This window comes from Lissotriton vulgaris, chromosome 6, assembly GCF_964263255.1.
Source record: "Lissotriton vulgaris chromosome 6, aLisVul1.2, whole genome shotgun sequence".
In the NCBI taxonomy this organism is placed as follows: domain Eukaryota; kingdom Metazoa; phylum Chordata; class Amphibia; order Caudata; family Salamandridae; genus Lissotriton; species Lissotriton vulgaris.
The window spans coordinates 372,007,239-372,027,818 of NC_141694.1; the positions used below are offsets into that span (position 1 = coordinate 372,007,239).

Sequence of the window (20,580 nt, forward strand, 5' to 3'; positions counted from 1 at the left end):
CCCCAGGATAGGGATTCCCCCATAATGCCTTGATTGCGGGTGCCCATCCCACGTGTTCCTGCAATTGCGGGAGCCCACTCTGCTTATTTTTATATTCAAAAGTATGGGTGTCCACACTGCTTTACTTTAATCCAAATATTTTTAATTTTGAGAGGGAGCCTACCACTCATTGCAGCCCAAACGGAGAAGCACCTGCGATCCGCGGCCTGCCTGACTGTGGGCGGGGCCTCATGGACAGAAGCGGAAGGGCTGGCATGAAGCGCTGCGTTCAAAGACCTATGCGGGAGCCACCCCACACTGAGACGTGCTGCAGTGAAGGTCTGGAGCTCGGAAGGCTCAACATTCGAGTCCCAGGTCCCAGGAGGGGACCCGGGTGAAGAGAGACCCGAGTCATGCTGGCCGGAAGGAAGCCTGATGCTCTTGAGTAGTAATGAACCCGCCCATTGGGGTGTGTCTTCGCTTTGCATTGTGGTCTTAGTAGTTACATCAGTTTCGCCGAGTTGGCAGCAGCGATTTCTGTACCTTGAATGTTCACCTTTGGGCTTGCAGCATCCTTGAAATGCTGTTTTTCATTGTCTTTATTTTGCCTTCTGGATAGGCAGCACTGTTCTTTCGCGGTTGCTGTCCTCTTCGAGCAACCAGACCCGCGGTTTCAGCGGGGGGGGCTTCCTCGTGACAGGAGCAGGCCACGTAACATCCAAACCAGTTTGCTCTTAAGCTTAAGAAGCCCACACAGTGTCTTGCTTATACCTCTTTATTCAGTCGGAATCATGTCCAGAAAGGCTCTAATGAAGGGGAGCACCTGAAGAGGAGTTAGGTTTGGCTTGGCGCATTGACAGTGAACTCCAAAGATCACAGTAGGTTCTTCGTTGTCTGGAAGTGGTTGGCTACTGACTCCAACTATGTTACGTAGTCAAACATAGACATGTATGCTGTGCATAGTTATGCATCGGCAGTATTTCTTTCTCTTTATTTTTAACATCTAAAATATATTGTTATACTCTTACAGGTACCTTCTTTATGATCATATTTACACATTCAGACATATATGTAGAATAAAAAGGAGCACACGCCCATATTCAAACAATCATCCACACATTATCAATATACAACATATTTATATCTTTAATGCATATCTCCATAGAGGTGTCAACAGATTTCGATGCATGTGTTTGTGCTAGGTCACAACATGCATGTGAGAAGGAAGTCTGGGTAGTAAATGCAGCTTGGCACATCCCTATGTGAAAAAGGTTTGCACTGGTTCTTCAATGCCCAAACCCTTGATGCTTTTCAGACACATGTAACGCATGTTTGTAGCTACTTATGAAGCTTACTTACGGAAAATATATTTTCAAATGTGCACCTGAGTGAAAAAGCTTTCTTAAGCAGGGCCTCTAAATTTTCTACCTTTTCTTTTTGACTAGTCACGCCTCACAGTCTCCCTATTAAACTTAGATTATTTCACAATGTTCCTAATGAAGAATAATGCTAAAAACCTTGTTGTTCGTATATACAAATCTGCCATTTATAAGCCAAATGAACTCAATAAAGTAATGGGATCATCTTGCCTGGTGTCAATTCATTGCATAGTGTCCTCTATAAATAAAAAAAAAAACTCAAGTACAATAATTAAATAATATTAATTAAAAAATCAATAAAATTCCACATTTTTACACATTCATCCACTGATTATTTATAACACTATTAGAGGGTATGTCCTAAGTCCTGAAGCTTACCGTATAAGACTTTAAAAAAATCATAACATTTGAAATCTTAGCAAAGAGTAGAAGAAAAAGGACGTACATTTTCAAGTGTCAAATCACTGATGTTAGTTGATAATGCTCTCAGCCATTCAGCACTCTCCTGGGCTGTATAAAACTGAAGAATCCCAGAGCTAACTCCATCAACAGCCAACATTTCGAATGAATTTGGTCTGCAACAAGAACACAATACACCAGGAGAAAAGATGTCAGTAGCTGTGAGTCTGCTCTGCTTTTCAAACCTTTGCGCATCAATTAAAACCTTTCCCAGACCTATATTTGTTGACTTCATAGGGGAAATAAAAGCTAACAAAACAAGTAGGATGCATTACACTTTTGTATGATTCATTCACATTGCAAATGGGTTTTACTTATCACTTTCAACACATTTTCATTAAATACCGAGACCCAGAGCCCCACGGTTAAAAGTGAACAGTTGCTTTTGATAGCGCTGTGCTTACCTACTTGGGGGCAGATTTATGAGTTCTGGCGCATCTCTGCAAATCAGGAGGGATGCGCCAGAACTGATGCGTCACGCAATTCCCTCCGTGCGGCACCACAGATGCGCCGCATTTACAATGCGGCGCACCATGGTGCAAGGAAGGGCAGATGCGTGACGCATCTTGTGGTGTACGGGCGGCGCATTGCTGGAGTAGCGTCGCAAGTGCGACGCAACTCCTGCAATGTACAGAGGCCACCCATACATAACGTGGTGCGTCACTCCTTACTCCTGCTTCAAGCAGGCTTATGGCTTTGACGCAGCAGCCTCGTAAAACTGACTCAGTGAAATCTTGTAGATTTCACTGCGTCAGTTTTACGGGGCTTTCCTAAGAGGGAACGCCCACCCTGCGACAGAACGCCCACATGAAACCTGACGCAGGTTTCATGTGGCGCAGGGCTTTACAACGTGACGCATCTGCCTAGATGCGTCACATTGTAAATAGGTCGCAGGGATGCGCCACGTTTCCGCGCAGTTGCGTCACGCAACGGCGGCGTAAACGTGGCGCAAGTCCGTCATAAATCTGCCCCTTGGTGCTTCGCTACTTAGGATTATTTATACATGTTTGTAAATGGAAATAAGACAATTAAAACTATTTTTAAAATATGTCAACCTGGATGCACTCGGAGACATTGTTTTAAAGAAGAATCACATACTAATCTATTAAATAGTAACACTTCATAGTGCTCCACATGTGACAAATGTGACATAAACGAGTCTCATATTGTGCAAACTGTAAAAAAATAGCCAAATCGAAAAGGCATAATCGAATGGAACCAACATGTTACAATTCATACTTTTCAAGAAGAAATCTTTTTGGTCTGAATTTGTGATAAGTAATGGATACTCATGATAGATAATGTATAAATCTTTAAATGCTTAAAATGGTGAAATTTGTGAAATACCGTCCTGAATAGTGTTCTTAGCAATAGAAATTACAATTAAGAGCCCCCACAATAACATTGGGGTATGTGTTGAAAGAACAATTTCATTAAACATTTGTATCCATAGTATTACATTAATTCAAAATAATCTTTATTATGTCACAACTTTCTGTAACCTTGTTTGTGTGCAAACCTCTTTCTGATTTCCAACAAATTATCAGATTTGCTGGTTTATCAGATGACATCAAGAGTTTCTGACCATGCAAATGCATTACCACATCTGGCGAACTTTGGTGTTATTTAGTTTTTACATCACAATCTTAATATCACTCCAATTGAAAGTCGTACACAATAACCTCTCTGCGTAACCATCATTGGCCGCACACTGTGGCTAGGACAGGGGGCGTATAGCGTGGGCATAGGCTACACCCACAAATTGTGCATGGTAGGCTCTAGGGGTACTGGGATCGGTGTGGAGTCAGCACGCATGACCATTGTGCATGACTGTAAATAAATCATTCAAAACAGGTTCTATGATCAAGAGAGTGGGCAAAGGGAATGGCTAAATGCAATGGCCTGTCACCATTGCCTCCAGTGCAATGCTAGAGGGAAAAAAAGAGACACAGTCTGATTATTAATGTGGAATATGTGTAATGGTTGTTTGTGGTGAAGTGAATAAATTCATAGTAAGTAAGTAATTGTTTATTGCAAATTCATTAAAATCACTACACTATTAACAAGAATTATTAAGATTAGCATTTGATAAATTATGAAAATAATGGCAACATCATTATTCAAGCCCTTGACCTGAATCCTAATCGCTTTGATAGTATTTTTATTAGAATTAAAAATACACTTAGTAACCCTAATCCTTCCAGTCAAGGTCATTTTAATCTCACCACTTTTGCGGAACCTCTTGCTCCCTCCCATTTTGTTTCCTCCCCTTCCACCGCCCCTTCACTCGCTATGAACCTGTCTGATACATCCCCCAACATGGTTAATTAGTGTCATACTCACAATCCCAACCCTGATACTTGTATTTTAGATCTCCAAGTGCCTGTGACTTCAATCCTAATGCTTTTCCTACTCTGCACCCAATTGTGTACCCCAGTACCTTACCTTTTAATCTTCTACTACCTTTCGCCTATCCATTCTCTCCACCACTTCACAGGATAAAGTCAAAGTGATCACCACCTTTCAGCCTCAAAGTGTATCTCGTCAACCACCTACAAGGAACCTGGATGGCCTCTATGCTAATAATCCCCCCTCAGTGGATAATGTAACTGAACTCAAGCGGGTGTCTGTCTCACCCTGCAATCTCTATGAGGGTAAGAGGCCCCATCCTTTATCTTATTCTGGGCCTGTCTTTGGTTATGATAACCTCCATTTGCTTGAGGGGAAATTGGCTGACCTCGAGCAGGCCCTCCTACACTGCTCATTGAAGATCTAGAAGTTTTAAGAACTCTATCCCTCCTTTTGGGCTGATCTACCTACTCTTCTAGCAAGTATTAAATGATGCAGGGAGGTAAGGTCTTCTCTAGCTAACCCTCTCGACCCATGCTGGCCCACTTGGCCTCTTCCTAACCACCAGTCCAGGCCCCGTAGGTTCTTGCCTCAGATGTTAGTTGATGATACACTCACACTGTTGCAGTCATACAATGGCTCTTTGCATGTCTCCTCAGACTCAACAATCAACATATCAACTAACTCCTCTGACTCTGGTAAAGTGTTACCATTGGATCCGTGAATAAGGATAACCTACTTCAGATCAACACGTCTCACCTGGTAGATGCAACTACCAACTCTGCAGTGAAACAAGTAGCAGATATCTCTGAACTCATACTCTCGCAAGAACTGGACCTCCTGATCCCTACTGCAACTTGAATGAATGAATGAAGGGAGATTTTTACCGTGCAACTTAGCCCAAGGGCATCAAGGCGCAACTTGGTTCAATGACTCCTCCTCCCCAATGCTCGACATCTTAATCCCTCCTATTATGACATTATCAGATGTGATAGACGTGTTAAATCTGGTGGGGGCATTGCCTGCATCCTTTGCTGTATCCTTGTGCTGAAACAGGCCCAACATACTCTGAGGTCCTCCTGTGAACACCTAGTCTCCGAAATCTGGAACAATGGCAAGATTGTCTGTGTCTCCAAATCTCCTTTAACATCTTGGAAAAGGTCTTGCTCAGACAAAGTCAACCACATAAAACCAAACAGCTGGTTCACAATCTGAGAGGCATCAACATCCATGAGCTAACTAGCTTGAGCAAGAATCTTCTTGACCCTCCCCCTAACATGACGAACGTGGATGAGCTGACGGATCATTACATCACCTCTATGTCAAGTATTTTCAACTCTATTGCTCTGAAGAAACTCAAAAAGATACTGAGCAAATAATAAAAACCCTGGTTCAATGGTTCCCTTAATGAGGAATGTTGCAAAGTTAGGCTTTCTGAGAGATGATGGAGAAATTCTCCCTCAACTACTAGTCTCAAGCTGTTAAGGCGGATCAGAAGTGCCTGCAACAAGCATATTTGCAGTGCTAAAACAGATAATTTCAGGACTCAGCTTGACAGTGCTAAAAACCAACACAATAAATTGTTTGAAATCATCATACAACAGACTAACCACTCTACTGATCTTATCTCAACTCTCAGGGCTCCTGGCCCAGTGAGGAGAACTTCTCAGCTTACTTCTCAGAAAGGTAAAGGAATATTGAACTAGATCTACAAAGTGCCGCTCATAACTTGCTGTCTCTGTGCTCCCTTGACCGAAATGTTCCTTGTCTGATACTTCTTGACTTGTTCCCTGCATTTGACACCATCAGACATGATAACTTGATTGCTCTTCTTCAACATAGGATGGGGTTATCTAGCCCTGTCTTACATCAGTTTGCCTCTTTCCTACGTAACCATACCCAAAGAATCAAAGTTAACCAATCACTTGATGCTAGTACCTCAGTCACTATTGGAGTGCCTCACAGTTCCGCACTCTTGCCCCAGCTCTTCAACCTTTTCATGGAGCCTCTCTCTGATATTCGGAACTACTCCAGGATTGAATACCATATGTATGCTGATGACACTCAATTGTATTTGAAGATTTCCTCTCCAGATGACATAAAAAATCTTAATGGTGCGCTTCTAAAAACTTAACAATGGCTAACGCATAATCATCTGTTGTTACATACCCTCATAACAGAATTCCTCCTGTTTGCCCTTGTAACCACTGCGCACCTACTCAAGTCTGGATCAAACAACTTTCCGTGCTCAATTGCATCCCTCATGGTTGACTCTGCTAGATCTTTAGCCGTTACTGAAGTAAAGGTTCTGTAGAAATATTGGAAACTACAATAACTATGTATCGTCATCATGTCATGGGAAGGACGCATCGTTGTGTTTCCTTAGCAACCTTCCTCCTTGCTGACGCACTTGCATGCACAATTTTCTTGGACGCTTACAAGCCTTTTCCTTGTTTTTTTTTTTTTTTTTTTTTTTTGAAGACGTTTATTATTGTGAGAAAAAAAGTGCAGTACATATAGCAGAGCCTACAACCCTGCGGGCCGGCTGCAAGAAATCCGTGTATGGTAGGGACATAGGGTTACAGGGGAGGGCATTATGCATCGTCTCGCTCGTAGTCCGGCGTGCCTCGTCACTGGCGGATTATGTATACTCTTCGCATTTCGCACACGATCATTTCTATAATTGACGTCTCATTTTACATTTTTCTATAATTCAACCAGTAACTCTTCAACATAAAACAGGGATGATCATATCAGTATGTCCCAGCGTGTCTGTGATGCCAGTGCCGCGCCACGTACCATCGGTGCGCACGGCACCAACGTCCCATCAACGTGTTAGGCATGCGCTGGTGGCGCATCAATGAAATGTGGGGTCTATGGCTCGCTCATGTGTGTAGCTATAAAGCTAGTGTGGAACAGGTTTGGTGAGCGGTGGTAACCCCCCATCTGTCGGTTCAGTGTACGGCGCGAGTGGCAGACATATGTGTCGCCCCTGTTGCACTGTCGGTGGGTGTCACCCGCTCCCGTGTTCCCTGACGAGTGTCCAGGCAGTGGCACTTGACCGCCGCTGTGTGATGGTGGGTGTTCACGCGGCTGATAAGAACAGGAGTGTGAAACCCTTAACTTGGGGTTGCGTGGGGGGGTCGGATATGGGGGGGGGAAGTGTACTCGTGGGGGCTGGGTCAAGGCAAAGTTGCTAGGATCAGTGTTCGAGCTATTATGTAGTGGAGGGCCCTCGTGTGTGCGGCCGATTGTTGGTCGTGGCTTGTGTGTCGGGGGGGTCGGCGCTGCTCACATGGAGGGGGGGGGGGGCTATCGTGGCGTGTAGCCCTGTCTATAGTGTCGCCGCTCGCGGGGCGCCTACCCTTCTCAGCTGTCTCTGCGTGAGCCCTCTGGCCTCGCCCTCCCCCCGCAGGGACCCCAGGATATCATCCCAGACGTGTGCGATCGGGAACTGCCTCAAACCCGCAATCTCCTCACCTCGCAGTGCCGTGCCCTCTGCTCTGGCCCAGTTGATAAAGGATGTGTACCAGTGTGCGGGGGTTGGTGGTTCTCTACTTTTCCAGTGCCTGGTGAGCAGGCGCTTGGCCGTGATAAGGCCTAGGTCCCAGAACCGGGCTAGTGTTTTATTTTGTTTAGTCCTCTTGTATAGCCCAAGAATGCATGCCTCCCACGTGTTAGGTAGCCCCGGGCCTGTGCTGTGCGTCAGGAGCGATGTCACCTCCCCCCAGTATGTGGACAGAGTCGGGCAGCTCCAAAGCATGTGCAGGATGTCGGCATCCAGCAGGTCGCACCTGGGGCAGGCTGCTGTGTCTGTCGTGAAGTACTTATTTATTCTGTCTGGCGACAGGTATGCCTGATGCAGTATATACAGTTGAATAGTGCGGAATCGGGAGTTACGTGGGACGTTCACAGGGCTGGCTAGGACCAGTTTCCATTCTTTGTCTGTCCATTCCCTCCCCCGGTGGGTCGCCCACTTGTCCCTAATCGGTTGTGTGGACCTCTGAGTGTGCATGAGGAGCGCCTGTGCCAGCCAGTGTGTAATGTGGGATCCTCTGCCCATAACATGTAGGTACTGGATCAAGTGATGGAGTGGTGGCTCCTCCTGGATGTCCCCCCAGGACTCCGTGTACGCCCTCACCACTGACGCGTGGAGCAGGAATTGCCCTGCTGGCAGGCCAGTGCTCTCCGATAGTTCCGCAAAAGGAAGCAGGCCCCCGTCCGTGTAGAGGTCTCCCATTGTCTCCACTCCGGCGGCAACCCAGGGTTCCATGCTGCGTGGCGACACCATCCCATTCCTCCGGGGGGTGCCCAGCAGGGGAAGGGCGGGGGCATACGGCTTGACGTTCTTTGTCAGCTTTAGGCAGCGAAGGAAACATTTGCGGGCTACGGCCATGTGCAGGGGCAGGGGGCGAGGTCCTTTGGTCAGTGGGTGAAACAGGGCACACACCTGCGGGTGCGTCCATTGGTAGTCCGCGTTGGCGGTGTCGTCGAGGTGTGAGTCGCTAAGCCAGTATGTGACCCATTGCAGCTGTGCTGCCAGGTAGTACAACTCCATATTGGGGACCGCCAGCCCCCCCTCCGCCGTCGGGGAGTACAGCTTCGCCAGGGCTACTCGTGGGCGCCCCGTGTTCCAGATCAGGCCTCGGAGCATCGCCTCCAGTTCGCGGAAGATCCTTGTGGGGACATACAGTGGGACGTTTGCAAAGTGGTAGAGTAGTCTCGGTAGCGCAATCATTTTGGACAGAGCGATCCGGCTAGGCACATTCAATGGCAAGGTCTTCCAGAAGTTCATCTGGGCCCTCAGCGAGGACACGGCGCGCACCAGGTTGCCTTCCAGTATATTCTGCGGGTCTCGGTAAATGTGCAGCCCGAGGTACTTGAACGTAGTCGGGTACCAGGTAAGCCGGGCGCCACCAAGGTGCACCTCGCATTCCTCCAGGTCCGGGCTGAAGGCGTATACTCCGGACTTAGTCCAATTGACTCTGAGGCCCAACACCCCTTCAAAGGTCCGGAATATGTCCGACAGTGTTGCAGGCACCGTCGTGAGGTCTCGCACATAGAGTAATAGGTCATCCGCGTATAGCGAGACCGTGTGCACCCCGTCAGCCAGCGGGATCCCCCATTCCACTCCCTTGTCCCTCAGTAGAGCCGCCAGGGGTTCGATTGCCAGGGAGAAGAGAAGGGGCGACAGGGGGCAGCCTTGTCTGGTACCCCTGCGCACCCGCACCGTCTCCGACAGCAGCCTGCCCGTCCGTATGCGGACGTTAGGTCGCTGGTATAGCAGCCCGACCATGTCCATGAAGGCATCCCCGACGCCGAGTTTGTCTAGCACCGCTCCTAAGTACGGCCACTCCACCGAGTCGAAGGCCTTCTCCAGGTCTAAGACGAGGCAGCCCGACCTCGGCCAGTGTATTGTGGCCGCTTCCTGGACTCGAAAGAGACGTCTCAAGTTTCGGGAAGTGCTCCTTGCCGGCATGAACCCGTTCTGGTCTGTATGTACCAGTGCCGGGACCTCCAGGGTCAGGCGGCGGGCCAGCAGGGAGGTGAACACTTTGTAGTCCGTGTTCAGCATGGCTAGAGGCCTGTAGGACCCCATGCATGTGCCATCCCTACCTGGCTTCAACAGCGAAACCAGGTTCGCCTCGTTTAGTGAGTTTGGGAGCGCCGAGTCCTCGATCGCATGTGTATATAGCTTGAGCATCTCCGGGACCAGTACGTCCGAGCAGGCCTTGAAGAACTCGGCAGGCAGGCCATCAGGGCCGGGAGACTTGCCGTTGGACATTGCGAAGATGGCTTCTCACAATTCCTCTTGAGTGAATGGACCCCCCAAGTCCTCCTGCTGCGCGTTCGTCAGAGAAGGCAGTTGGATGTCAGCAAGGAAGCCCTCAATGGTGGCCGTTGAGACCCTCAGCTGTGACTTGTATAGGGCCTGGTAGTGCCCCACGAATGCCAAGCCTTTTCCTTGTTTTGACGTTGTTTCCTTCGATATGCTGCTGCAATCATCTGTTGTGGCTCGTGATGACGCTTCTTTTCATTGTGCATGCACATGCTTTGTTTCCTTGGCTACGCCAAAGTGGTCACAGCTTGGGAAGAATTTACACTATGTTTTCCTGCACTGTATTGCAATATAAATGTACTGCCACGAAAATTGTCTCCCTCAACCAACGATCTCAAGAGAGTTTATTTCTCCATTGTGTTTGATAAGTTGGGCAAGATTTCTCATCTTTTTGGGATATCTAAGTGTGTCAGTTTGGACAGTCAAGCACATTGCAAAATTACTCATTTTTTTCTGCACATTAGTTCTCTTTTTGATGACACATGTGTATGTTGTATAGCCTGCTTGTTTTGTTGTCCCTTCTTCCAGGGGAGCAGTGCTAAGTGGTACAGTGGGAAATTCTGTTGTGTGAGTACATTTAACTGTTTTCTATTCTTGCTGTGCATGTTAACTGTTTTTTTCCACAGGTTGATGTTAATTTAAGATGCAAAGCATTTAACATCCTCCTCCCTATTTAAAGCTTCCAGGTGATCCAACTGTTAGGTGGGAGGTGTGGTACAGGGCATTTGTAAAATATATAGATGCCATGGTTTAGTGCTGAACGTAAAAGATTTATTCTAGAGCACAATTTGGGTTTTGAGGGTCAGGCTGTTCTTGAACATTTGCCTCTTGATCCGGTCGATGGAGAGGATGACTTAAATGAGTTTGATTGAGTGTTAAGATGTTGGATAAACAGTTTGATTTTGAAGGCAGTTTGGTAGTAACTAGGCATACATTTTTTACTGGAGAACAAGACACCAATGTGAGTCTTGTGTCTTATGTTGTGGCTTTGTGCATTTTGGCCTCTGAATGTGAATTTGAACACTTTACATCTCAGCTAATAGGAGATGAGATTGTTGGTCACTGCAGGGACAAAAAAGTTCAAGAAAAGCCTTTGACTCTAAAAAGCCAGTTTTTGCAAGAAACTATCAGCCCGATTCATGAAGCTAAATAGCGCTTGCAAAGGGCCAGATTCTGAGAATCTGGCCCTTTGCGAGTGCAATTTTTGCATTTGGGATTCATCATCCCAAATGCAAAAACCGCTATTTGCGAAATCGCATATTTGCGAGGAATTGGATTTAAGGAATCTCTATTAGAGATTCCTTAAATGCAATTCATTAACCAATTGGAAATTGCAAATTCGCATTATTTGGTCGCTATTTACCACGAAGTCTGACTTTGTGGTAAATAGCGAAAAAATAGTAAAAAGCACTTTAGTGCATTTTTTCTGTTGCATGTTACACACACACACATGTCCTTTGGACACGTGTGTGCGCAACACCTGTTTAAATTTGCATTTCAGGGGTGCTACAGGGTGTCCTTTGGACACCCCTGGCACCCTTGAAATCGCTATCTTATTTGCGGTTAGCTAATTGCTAATCGCAAATAAGGAATACTCCCCATTCGTTCCTATGGGCTTTAGGCCCATAGGAATGAATGGGGAGTTATTCCTTATTTGCGACTAGCAATTTGCTAATCGCAAATAAGGAATGTGTAGGAATCGCAATTTATTTTGCGATTCCTACATGAATCCCGTTTTGCGAGTCTGTAATAGCGATTCCTTATGAATCGCTATTAAAGAATCGCAAAACGGGTCTTTGATGAATCTACCTGTATCACCATAGTAAAAAGTATTAAATTGTCTCAAAAGGCTTCAAGAGAGAGTAAACCAGAGAAAAATGTTGTGGGTGCTGTGTCTGAGCCCAAAGATCAAGGCTCGAAGCTACAAGTGGAAAAAGATAAGTCTTCTGTTCAACCCAAGGGGGTTAATCACACAGTTAGATATGAAAAGAAATTCTCATCAAATAAGAAGGTATGTTCCAAGTGTGGTTTCCCTTCCCATTTTCTGAATTCTCGCATTTGTCCTGCTAAGAATGCCTCTTGTAGGAAGTGTGGTAAGCAAGGACATTTTGCTAAAATGTGTGGAGCCAGAGGGAATATTAACGTTGTCTACTCCAAGGAGGTTAAAAATGACTCTGTGAGTAAAGATGTAAGTTCTTTGACTGAGGTTAAAGTGGTAGTCAAAGATGATTCAGAAGAGTGTATTGATCCTGTGGTGAATGTTATTGTGGATGGTCAGTGTGTTCAACTACTGGTCGATTCTGGTAGACCCGTGACATTAGTCACTGAAGAATTGTTTGCGTATAAATGGGCTGACAACCTGCTTCAACCACCAGACAGGAGTCCTGTTTCCTATGAAGGCAGGAACATTGAATTGAGTGTTTTTTAAGACTACTCTTACATTTAAAAATAGGTCAATTCGGGGGAAGATTTATGTTGCGAGAAAGGGTCTCAGTATTTTGGGATGGTACAACCAGGGTCTGTTTGGAATGACGCTTATGCCTGGAACGAAGGAACAAGTGTTGGTGATGAACCAATTAATGAACCCATTGAATCTTCTCTTTGGTTGTCTCCTTTGGTGGTTGCACGCAAGAAGTATGGAAAATTGAGAGTTTGTATTGACTTGCACAGTCTGAACAAGGAGATTTGGGTTGACTCTCACCCTCTTCCCCGCATTGATGACATCCTTTCAAGTTTTCTGGTGCAAAGTTTTTTCTAAAATTTATCTTGCATCAGCTTATCTCGAGGTGGAGTTGGATCCTTTATGCAAACATCTTAACGCTTTTGGCTCTCCGGTAGGGACTTTCCAGTTTTAAAAGATGCCTTTTGGGTTGGCGTCAGCAGCCTCAGTTTTTCAGCGTGTAATGGAGAAAGTTCCTGGAAGATGTGAAGGATACAGTAGTTTTCCAAGATGACATTCTGGCTGCAAGTGATTCTAGAGAGATGCATGACAGAAATCTTTGGAAGGTTTTGGGCAGGTTAGAAGGAAAAGTTATTGTGGACAACAGACGTAAGTGTGTATTTGGTGTTGAATATTTGGGACATTGTATCTCTGTTGACTGTATCCAACTAAGAGATTGTCTAATTGAAGTCATTGTGAATGCTCCTTGTCCCATCAACAAGGAACAAATTTCCTTGTTTTTGGGTGTGTGTGATATTTATACTAAATTAATTTCTACTTTTGCTGTTAGAACAGTGCATCTAAGAGCTTTGTTGAAGAGAAAGGCTATGTTTGAATGGGATCAATCGTGCCAGGATAAGTTTGTGTGTATAAAACAAGAACTTGTTTCCGGCTATATTCTTACTCCTTTGAACCCTCATGTGCAGCGTGTGGTATCTGTAGATGAGAGTATGGATGGTTTGAGTGGCATGGTTACTCAGTTCAAGAATGGGAATGAGTATACTGTTGGTTTTGCCTCTCGTACTTTACGACCTTGTGAGAAAAATTATTCTGTCATCGAGAAGGAGTTGTTGGTGTGCTGCTGGGCCGTAGAGAGGTTTAAGTGTTTTTTGTGGGGTAAGACTTTTAAATTGCTTACAGATCACAAACCTCTCATTCCCATTCTCAATGTGAATATTGTTAAAGATCATACTCCTCAAATTGTGAGACTAAGTTCCAAGTTACTTCAGTAAAATTTTGAGGTGGCTCACATATCGGGTGGAATGAAAACGAGGGCAGATTTTCTTTCACAATCACCTTTGCCTTTAGATGAATGTGACCTTCCAGATGAAGATGCGGATGAAGAATGTTTGATTGCTGTGTTAGATGCTTGTGTGGTTGGGTGCTTTACAGAACAGGAGTGGTTTAGTGCCATGGAATCTGATTCTGTTCTCAGGAAGGTTAGTAGTCATATTGTTTCAGGTTTGCCTGCAAAGAAAAACCTGGACGGTGACTTACAACCTTTCTTTAAAATTGCGGATGAGCTTACTTTTGGGTGGTGAGATGATCTTGCATGGGGATAAATGTGTTCCACCTCTCGCCCTGAGATCCTGTATCATTGGCTTTGGGCATGAAGGTCATCTGGGACAAACGAATACTAAAAGGAAGATTTGCAGTGTGTACTGGTGACCTTTCATTGATCATCAAATGAATGATGTTGTTGGGGAATGTGTTACTTGTTCTACAAGTGATAAAGTTATTAAGAATGTTAAGCCTCCTGTCCGGAGTGTGGATTAGCCTAATTACCCATGGATGACATTTTTTATCACAATCTGGTATTCTGCACCGCTGTGTCGCTCTATATCATCCACAGGCTAATGGTTTCATTGAGCGCACAAACCGAATTTGGGTATAGTGTGTGAAGTGGGCTGATTCTTGCACAATTGAGATTAAAGAAGCTGTTCAAAGCATGTTGTGGGCACACCACACCACTCCTTATTCTGTGACTGGATCCTCTCCTTTTGAATTTCTTTTTGGAAGGATTGCCACTTTCCACATGTGCCCTGCTTGGATGAAGAGATGGGGTCTACTTTCTAAGATGTTTCTATCTCTGGTGGCGAAGCATGTGGTAATTCTTTTGACACCGTCCTGGATGAGTTTGTTTCAGGTGTCAAAGTGGGAGACTGGTCAAGTTCTAAACGTAGAAGAACAGTTCCCAGCCATTTCAAAGAAGTAGTGTTTCATTGTCTTTGCGACCTCACAATTTAGCTCTTGAGTATGTTTCTCCTCACAGGAGTAGCAGGAGAATAACTCTGCCCAAGCACTTAGACCTTTGCTTTTGGTTTGGTTTGGTATTGCTTTGTATTCTGTATTACTATGCAATGCTTTATTGTTGTGGCCATTTTCTGTGCATCATTGTTTATTCCAGTTTAACCTTTTTCTTTCCATGTTTGGGTACCCTCTCTACTTTGTTTTTTTTATACATTTTTTTCTTTCCAATGCTTTTCTTCATTAGGGAGACAATGGAGATGTTGAAGTAATCGTTCTAGTCTTTCCTTGTAACTAGTTCCTTTTCTTATGATGTCACTGTCATGGTGATGGAATGTGTATCTATAAATACTGAGGGACAGTTTATTGTATCACTGGAAGCTGTGGGGATGAACAGATATTAAACCAAGTGTTTCCACACTCACCTGCCTCAGTGTGATCACTACAGTTACCCTGGACAAATACCTAAATATGCAAGTGCACATCAGTGCCACTATTGTGAGTGCCAATCATCAGCTCAACACTCAGGAAAATCAAGCCTTTCTTACCTACTGAGGACATCCAGCCAGCAGTCCAATGCCTAGTTATCACACAATTGGAATATGGTTTGGAGCCCGCAGCTGGGCTACCTAAAGATAGTTTAGCTCCACTTAAAGCCATTCTGAACGCTTCTGCCAGACTAATTACAGGCTACAGAAAACATGACCATATCACACCTTACTTATTTCAATTTTAACTGACTTTCCATTGAAGCAAGGATCCGTTTCAAGATAGCCTGCCTGACGCTCAAAGCTATTTACTACAACACCTCCGTTTAACTGGTAAAAAAACTAGAACTATCCGGCTCTAGTCAGTACTGATGAAGCTCTAATACTCTATTATTGAAACCTTCCAAATGCAACAAGAGATGAACTTACAACTGTGCCTTCTCCAGGTTCGCTCCAAGAATTTGGAATGCCCTTCCTCCTGGGATCAGATCCAACTCATCAACTGTTTCATTAAAAAAATCTCAAATGGCTACTCTTGAATGACCTTCATCAGCATTAGCCCCAATGCCATTCTCTATTTACATCCATTCCCTGTTTGAGAGTCTTTTTATCTGTGTTCAAAATGTGTTTGGTTGTCCTTTTGATATACAGTTCAGCTGGAACTTTACAGCGCCTACTAGTTGGGCCGATACCTGTGGATCACCTTATTTTTTTTAATTAACCTTCCTCGTGCTCTCCCATGACCATTTTAGGTTTCAGGTACTTCTTATGTTCTATATTTTACTGTACTCATGCTGCTACCTCATGCTAACGTACTTTCTGTTGTACAGCGTTCCCATGCCTGTTTTGGTCATGTACACGCTTTATAAAAAATTTCAAATAAATAAAATGTCTTTTTAAAACATTAAGCATGGACCAGAAGTGGGAAGCAGCGGATCAGGTTAAAATCAGTTGATTATATAAAAATTAGCTTTGAAATTTCCATTTTGGCTTGCCCATAATGAGGCCGAGGCTGCTGTCATCTTTGAGTCATTCATCAGTTTTAGTTTAAGGAGTCTGTGCTTGCTGTATGGTCATCCTTTCTACATGTAGAAGAAACCTAGTAGCCTTACGTGATAACTGTGCTGTGATCGTTCAATAGTTTCATAGCTGCAGGGCAGCAAGACCTGATCTGAAGAGCCCTTCAAGCACAACGAAGCAATTTCCACCTTAAAGGTAAGAGGGCAAGACACACACACAAAAAGCAAAGCTTTCTTTTCTATGGCCCATTGATGGCTGTGGCTATCTGGCCAAGACTGCTTACAGTAGAGGAAAAAGTCCTTTGATGGTAAAAAGCCCAGTTGAAATAGTACCAGTGAGCGTTAAATAGGCGCTGTGATGTGGGTCATGAGATGCGTTTGTGGGGTCCAAGAAGTATAAGAATGCAAGACGGCTCACACATGCCATTTCTGAGCAAGATCGGCCTAGTCAATAATCTGAGATTGTTGGTTTGAGGCCTTGTTATTAATTTTTGTAAAGGCAGTAAAGTCCTGACTTCAGTTTCAAGCATTGTGTAGGTTTAGGTTACGTATGGCCTGCTATAGAACTATTAGCTATGAGTTTTGTGATTGGACTGCCTCCTCATCTATGACCAACACATGCAGCCAGTGCACCTTGTGGGGCTGCCCTGCCTTATGCTTCCAACATAGATTGACGAGGCCACCACTCTTAACCAGACTTTGATGGAACAGGCCAGACTCCACCCAGGAATATACTTCAATATAACAAAAGAAGTCTGGGCTGGATACCTCCTCAACCATTTTAACAACATAACTGGAAATAAAAGCGAGGCAGACAACAAAACACCAGCAGGGCAATGACAGGGTATAGAACTATCAAAGTCAAGCAGCCTAATCCACAAGGAAGTGAAAAACATCACCTGGAGGCGGCCCGGCGGAAGGCTCAAGTACCTCATCCTCCATCAAAGAAGAACACTATGGCTCAACGCCAACTGACATAAGGAGAGAAAAGCCAGAGGCAGATCCTCAGGTGCACCAGGTCCAAAAGGCATTCCACCAATCTTGAACAAAATGACGTGGAGGTCTGGAGCGAAGCCCTATCATCAGTCTTCAAAGAAAAGGGCAAGAATGCTCTGTATCTACAAGATACAGCACGTTCCTGTCCTTTTCCTCTGTGCTATTGCACAATGGGCTACCATGTGACAATGCAGACACCCTTGCACCATGATGAAGGGTGTTTGCAATGTAGGGGTGATTGTTTTTGTGCAGGAAGGAATACCTTCCTGCACAAAAACAATCACAAGAGGCGTTTTCTTCTTTCTATTTGTGCTGCACAATGTACACAGTAGACATAGACCTAAGAAAAATGAGGAGAAAAAAAGGTATACCTTCTTATTGCACCTCTCTTATGCCGTAGGAATCTGACGCATTTCTGGTGTTGGAAATCGGGTTATTGGTTGGGGCAAATGTAGGTCTGCCACTGGTAATAAGGCCACTAACACATGGTAGGACTCAGCATAGGTCTTAGAAAATTATTTCTATGCTCAACCCTTGGTAACGTGCTGCGAGCAGACAGGCTCAACACGGAATCGGTTAGAGGAAACGAGCCTGCCATAATAGAGGCTTCTGAACGTATCAAGGTCTGTGTGGCACTATTAATATTTTTCCTGGGCTGTGCGGCATTTTCCACAGCCCCGGCGGTTTACTTCTCCTCGGAGCACCGCTATCGTATTTACACTGTTGCTCGAATATGGGGATTCAAATACGTTGAGTGTTTAGAAATCTCAACTTCAATGTACTAAATCTTGTTCGCCAGTGACAACCACAATCTTTAATAAGAAACTTATCTTCAAGCCTTGAAAAACTCTGCGGGCAAAACGCTGTTCGGCTGCTGCTGTGTCTTCATTCATTTTTTGGAAATAAGATTCACAAGACCTGATTTGGGAGTGTGTCTGGAGTACTTATTAAGTCTGATATTGGATCAAGGACTTATTGGAAACTTTACCAGGAGTGAGTTCTTCTCACAATTCTCTATCATGTGAAATAGGTTTTTATTGGATTATAGATATAATGATTGAGTGTGCTCTGGTGCAGTGTGTTTAATATTCAAAGACAGGTATGTAAAGCATTTAAAACACCAATTCAGTGAATAATTAAGACACAACACATAATAAAAATCCAACACCAATTTATAAAAATGGGCAATATTTTATCTTTAAAATGACACACCGTCAACAAAAATCGTATGTAGGGAACCGGTATATGAATTTTCAAAGATTTATTAAAATATAGCACTTAGAAGAATATAGCACCATATTTTGATACATGCTCACGATAGACCGGGGCAAAGTCAAAGTTTAAGGCCGATCGGGATGGAGCCCTGGGTGGCTACAGCTTGTGGCAGGTCCTGGTCTCAGTTTCTACCTTCACATTTAGAAACTTTTCCGGAGCTTTTCTCTGCGAGGCCCGTCGAATCTCCCAGCCAGTCCAGATTCGGTGAGTGTTCAACGGATTGACTTGTGAGGAGCTCCCGGTCAACTTCCCTGGAGCGGACTTAGAAACTTTTTCAAGATTGCTTCAGCGGGGCAACCCAGGAATCCAAGCGGGCACGCAATGGAAGTCACCTTTTCTACAAGCGGACATAGAAATTTTTCTGGAGCTTTTTTCTTGCGGGGTCTCTCAATGCTACTCATGTAGCCGGATGCGGTGAGGGGTCTTCGGCTTAAGATTTCTGCTAGTCCCAGTCAATCTCTGGAAGTTGGAGGGATGGAACTTTTAGCGGGACAAACCTGGTTGGCTTGGCCGGCTCGTGGTTGAAGGCAGGCGGCTTGGCTAGCCAGGTTGAGTCAATCCCTCTATGGAGCTTTTTTTCAAAGTTCTCCAAACTTCTTGAACTTCTTGCTGAAGTTCCTCTAAAGGTCCCTAAGTGTCTCAAATACACTCCAAGGGTCTGGAAGCTCCAAGATGGACCTTGAAAATTGAGGACTTCAGTTCCCACAATCCACTGGTACAAAACCCTTAAAAATCCACTGGTAGTTCTCCAAGGTGCTGATTTAGGTGGTGATGTTCCAGATGAGCTCTTTTAACCTGTAGCTTTCAGGGAGTCATTCTTTAGTTCTTTTTCATCAAAATAATCCACAGGGCTGTAGTTTCAGATAGTTCAGAGGTCAGGTCTTAGAAAAAACTTCTCAGCTTGGCTATGTCTTGCTTCAGTAAGTTTCAAGCAGCAGATCAGGAGGGCTCTGCCCCTCTCAAATACTTCTTCCGAGTTCTCTGGGTCAAAGAGGAGGTCACTTCTGACCAATGGGAGCAGGGTAACTCCTCCAATATATGACCACACCTTTTAGAGGGTGACATTGTTTTGTCCCAGAGTGCATCAAATCAATAATGGCTGATTTTCCAGCAAGGAGGTAAGAACTGACTAAACACACCCCTAGGATGGCTAATTCACTTTGACTATCCCCCTTGCATCCGCTCATACCTTCCTTAATCCTACCATCTGCCTAAGGTGAGAAGTTCAGAGTTATGAATGGCACTGTTCTCTGCTCTCCTCTTTGAAGAACATAGTTTACAACTCCCCCCCCCTGGCCTGGAATTCCTATGGAACAGCAAACCGGCCTGCCAGAAGAGCTGGTTAACCCCATGGGCTCTTTATCACCTCCACAAGGCAGCCTGGCTAATCAACTTAACTCCGACCAATCAGGGCAGACCACGGAAAGGCTGGATTTGGACTTACAAACAACAGTCTTATAACTTTGTGTATGTACACTTTAGGAGAAATTCCACATTATGATATTGTTGGATTTAATAATAACATTCTGGGAAGTCTTTGAATGGCATTTCTAGCCCTCTCCTATCAAGAGTTATTAATCAATAACTTTCTACCATGTTAACCTATGTAACAGGGGATTTGCAATGGAAAGATGACTTTGGCCATTTTTCCAGCACCAGGACTTACAAAAACATGTGTTATAAGTACTTGTCTTATATCTAGAGGAACCCCACCCCATGTGCATCTAAGGGAGACCTTAGGGGTTCTGATATAAGAAGTTTTCAGATCTTCCTGTTTATCTGCCTTTTTTCAAAATTAGTGATGGAGTAAACCAAGCTGCCACCATCCGAGTGCTTTTGTTCTTTGGGATACATTTTATTGGAAAGCTGGAAATGAGAGCAGTGACCAGGGACTCCCAGGATTGTACTGGCATTTTATGATTTGTGGAGCTTAGTTGTTCTATGGACAAGTGGGCGTTTACCAAGTCCATGGTCATCTCTACTGCAGGCCCTGACCAAAAGAGGTTAAAGTCCCTGGGCAATGTTAGCAGGTCACATGCATGAGGGGCCCTTGGTGGGCAAGGCAATAGATCCACCAGCTGGGGAAAGTGATCGCTCTTAACCCTAGCAG

The 20,580-nt window shown here is 44.7% G+C and overlaps 1 protein-coding gene across 1 annotated transcript in view; it reads right to left on the reverse strand.

Annotated features, from left to right (window-relative positions):
* SNTG2 (syntrophin gamma 2) overlaps positions 1-20,580 on the reverse strand; it is a 1,272,125-nt gene that overhangs the window by 496,769 nt on the left and 754,776 nt on the right. Inside the window, exon 11 of the mRNA XM_086925639.1 lies at positions 1,804-1,933. Within this exon, the coding sequence (XP_086781765.1) occupies positions 1,804-1,933 (130 nt within the window). The remainder of the gene's footprint in view (positions 1-1,803; positions 1,934-20,580) is intronic.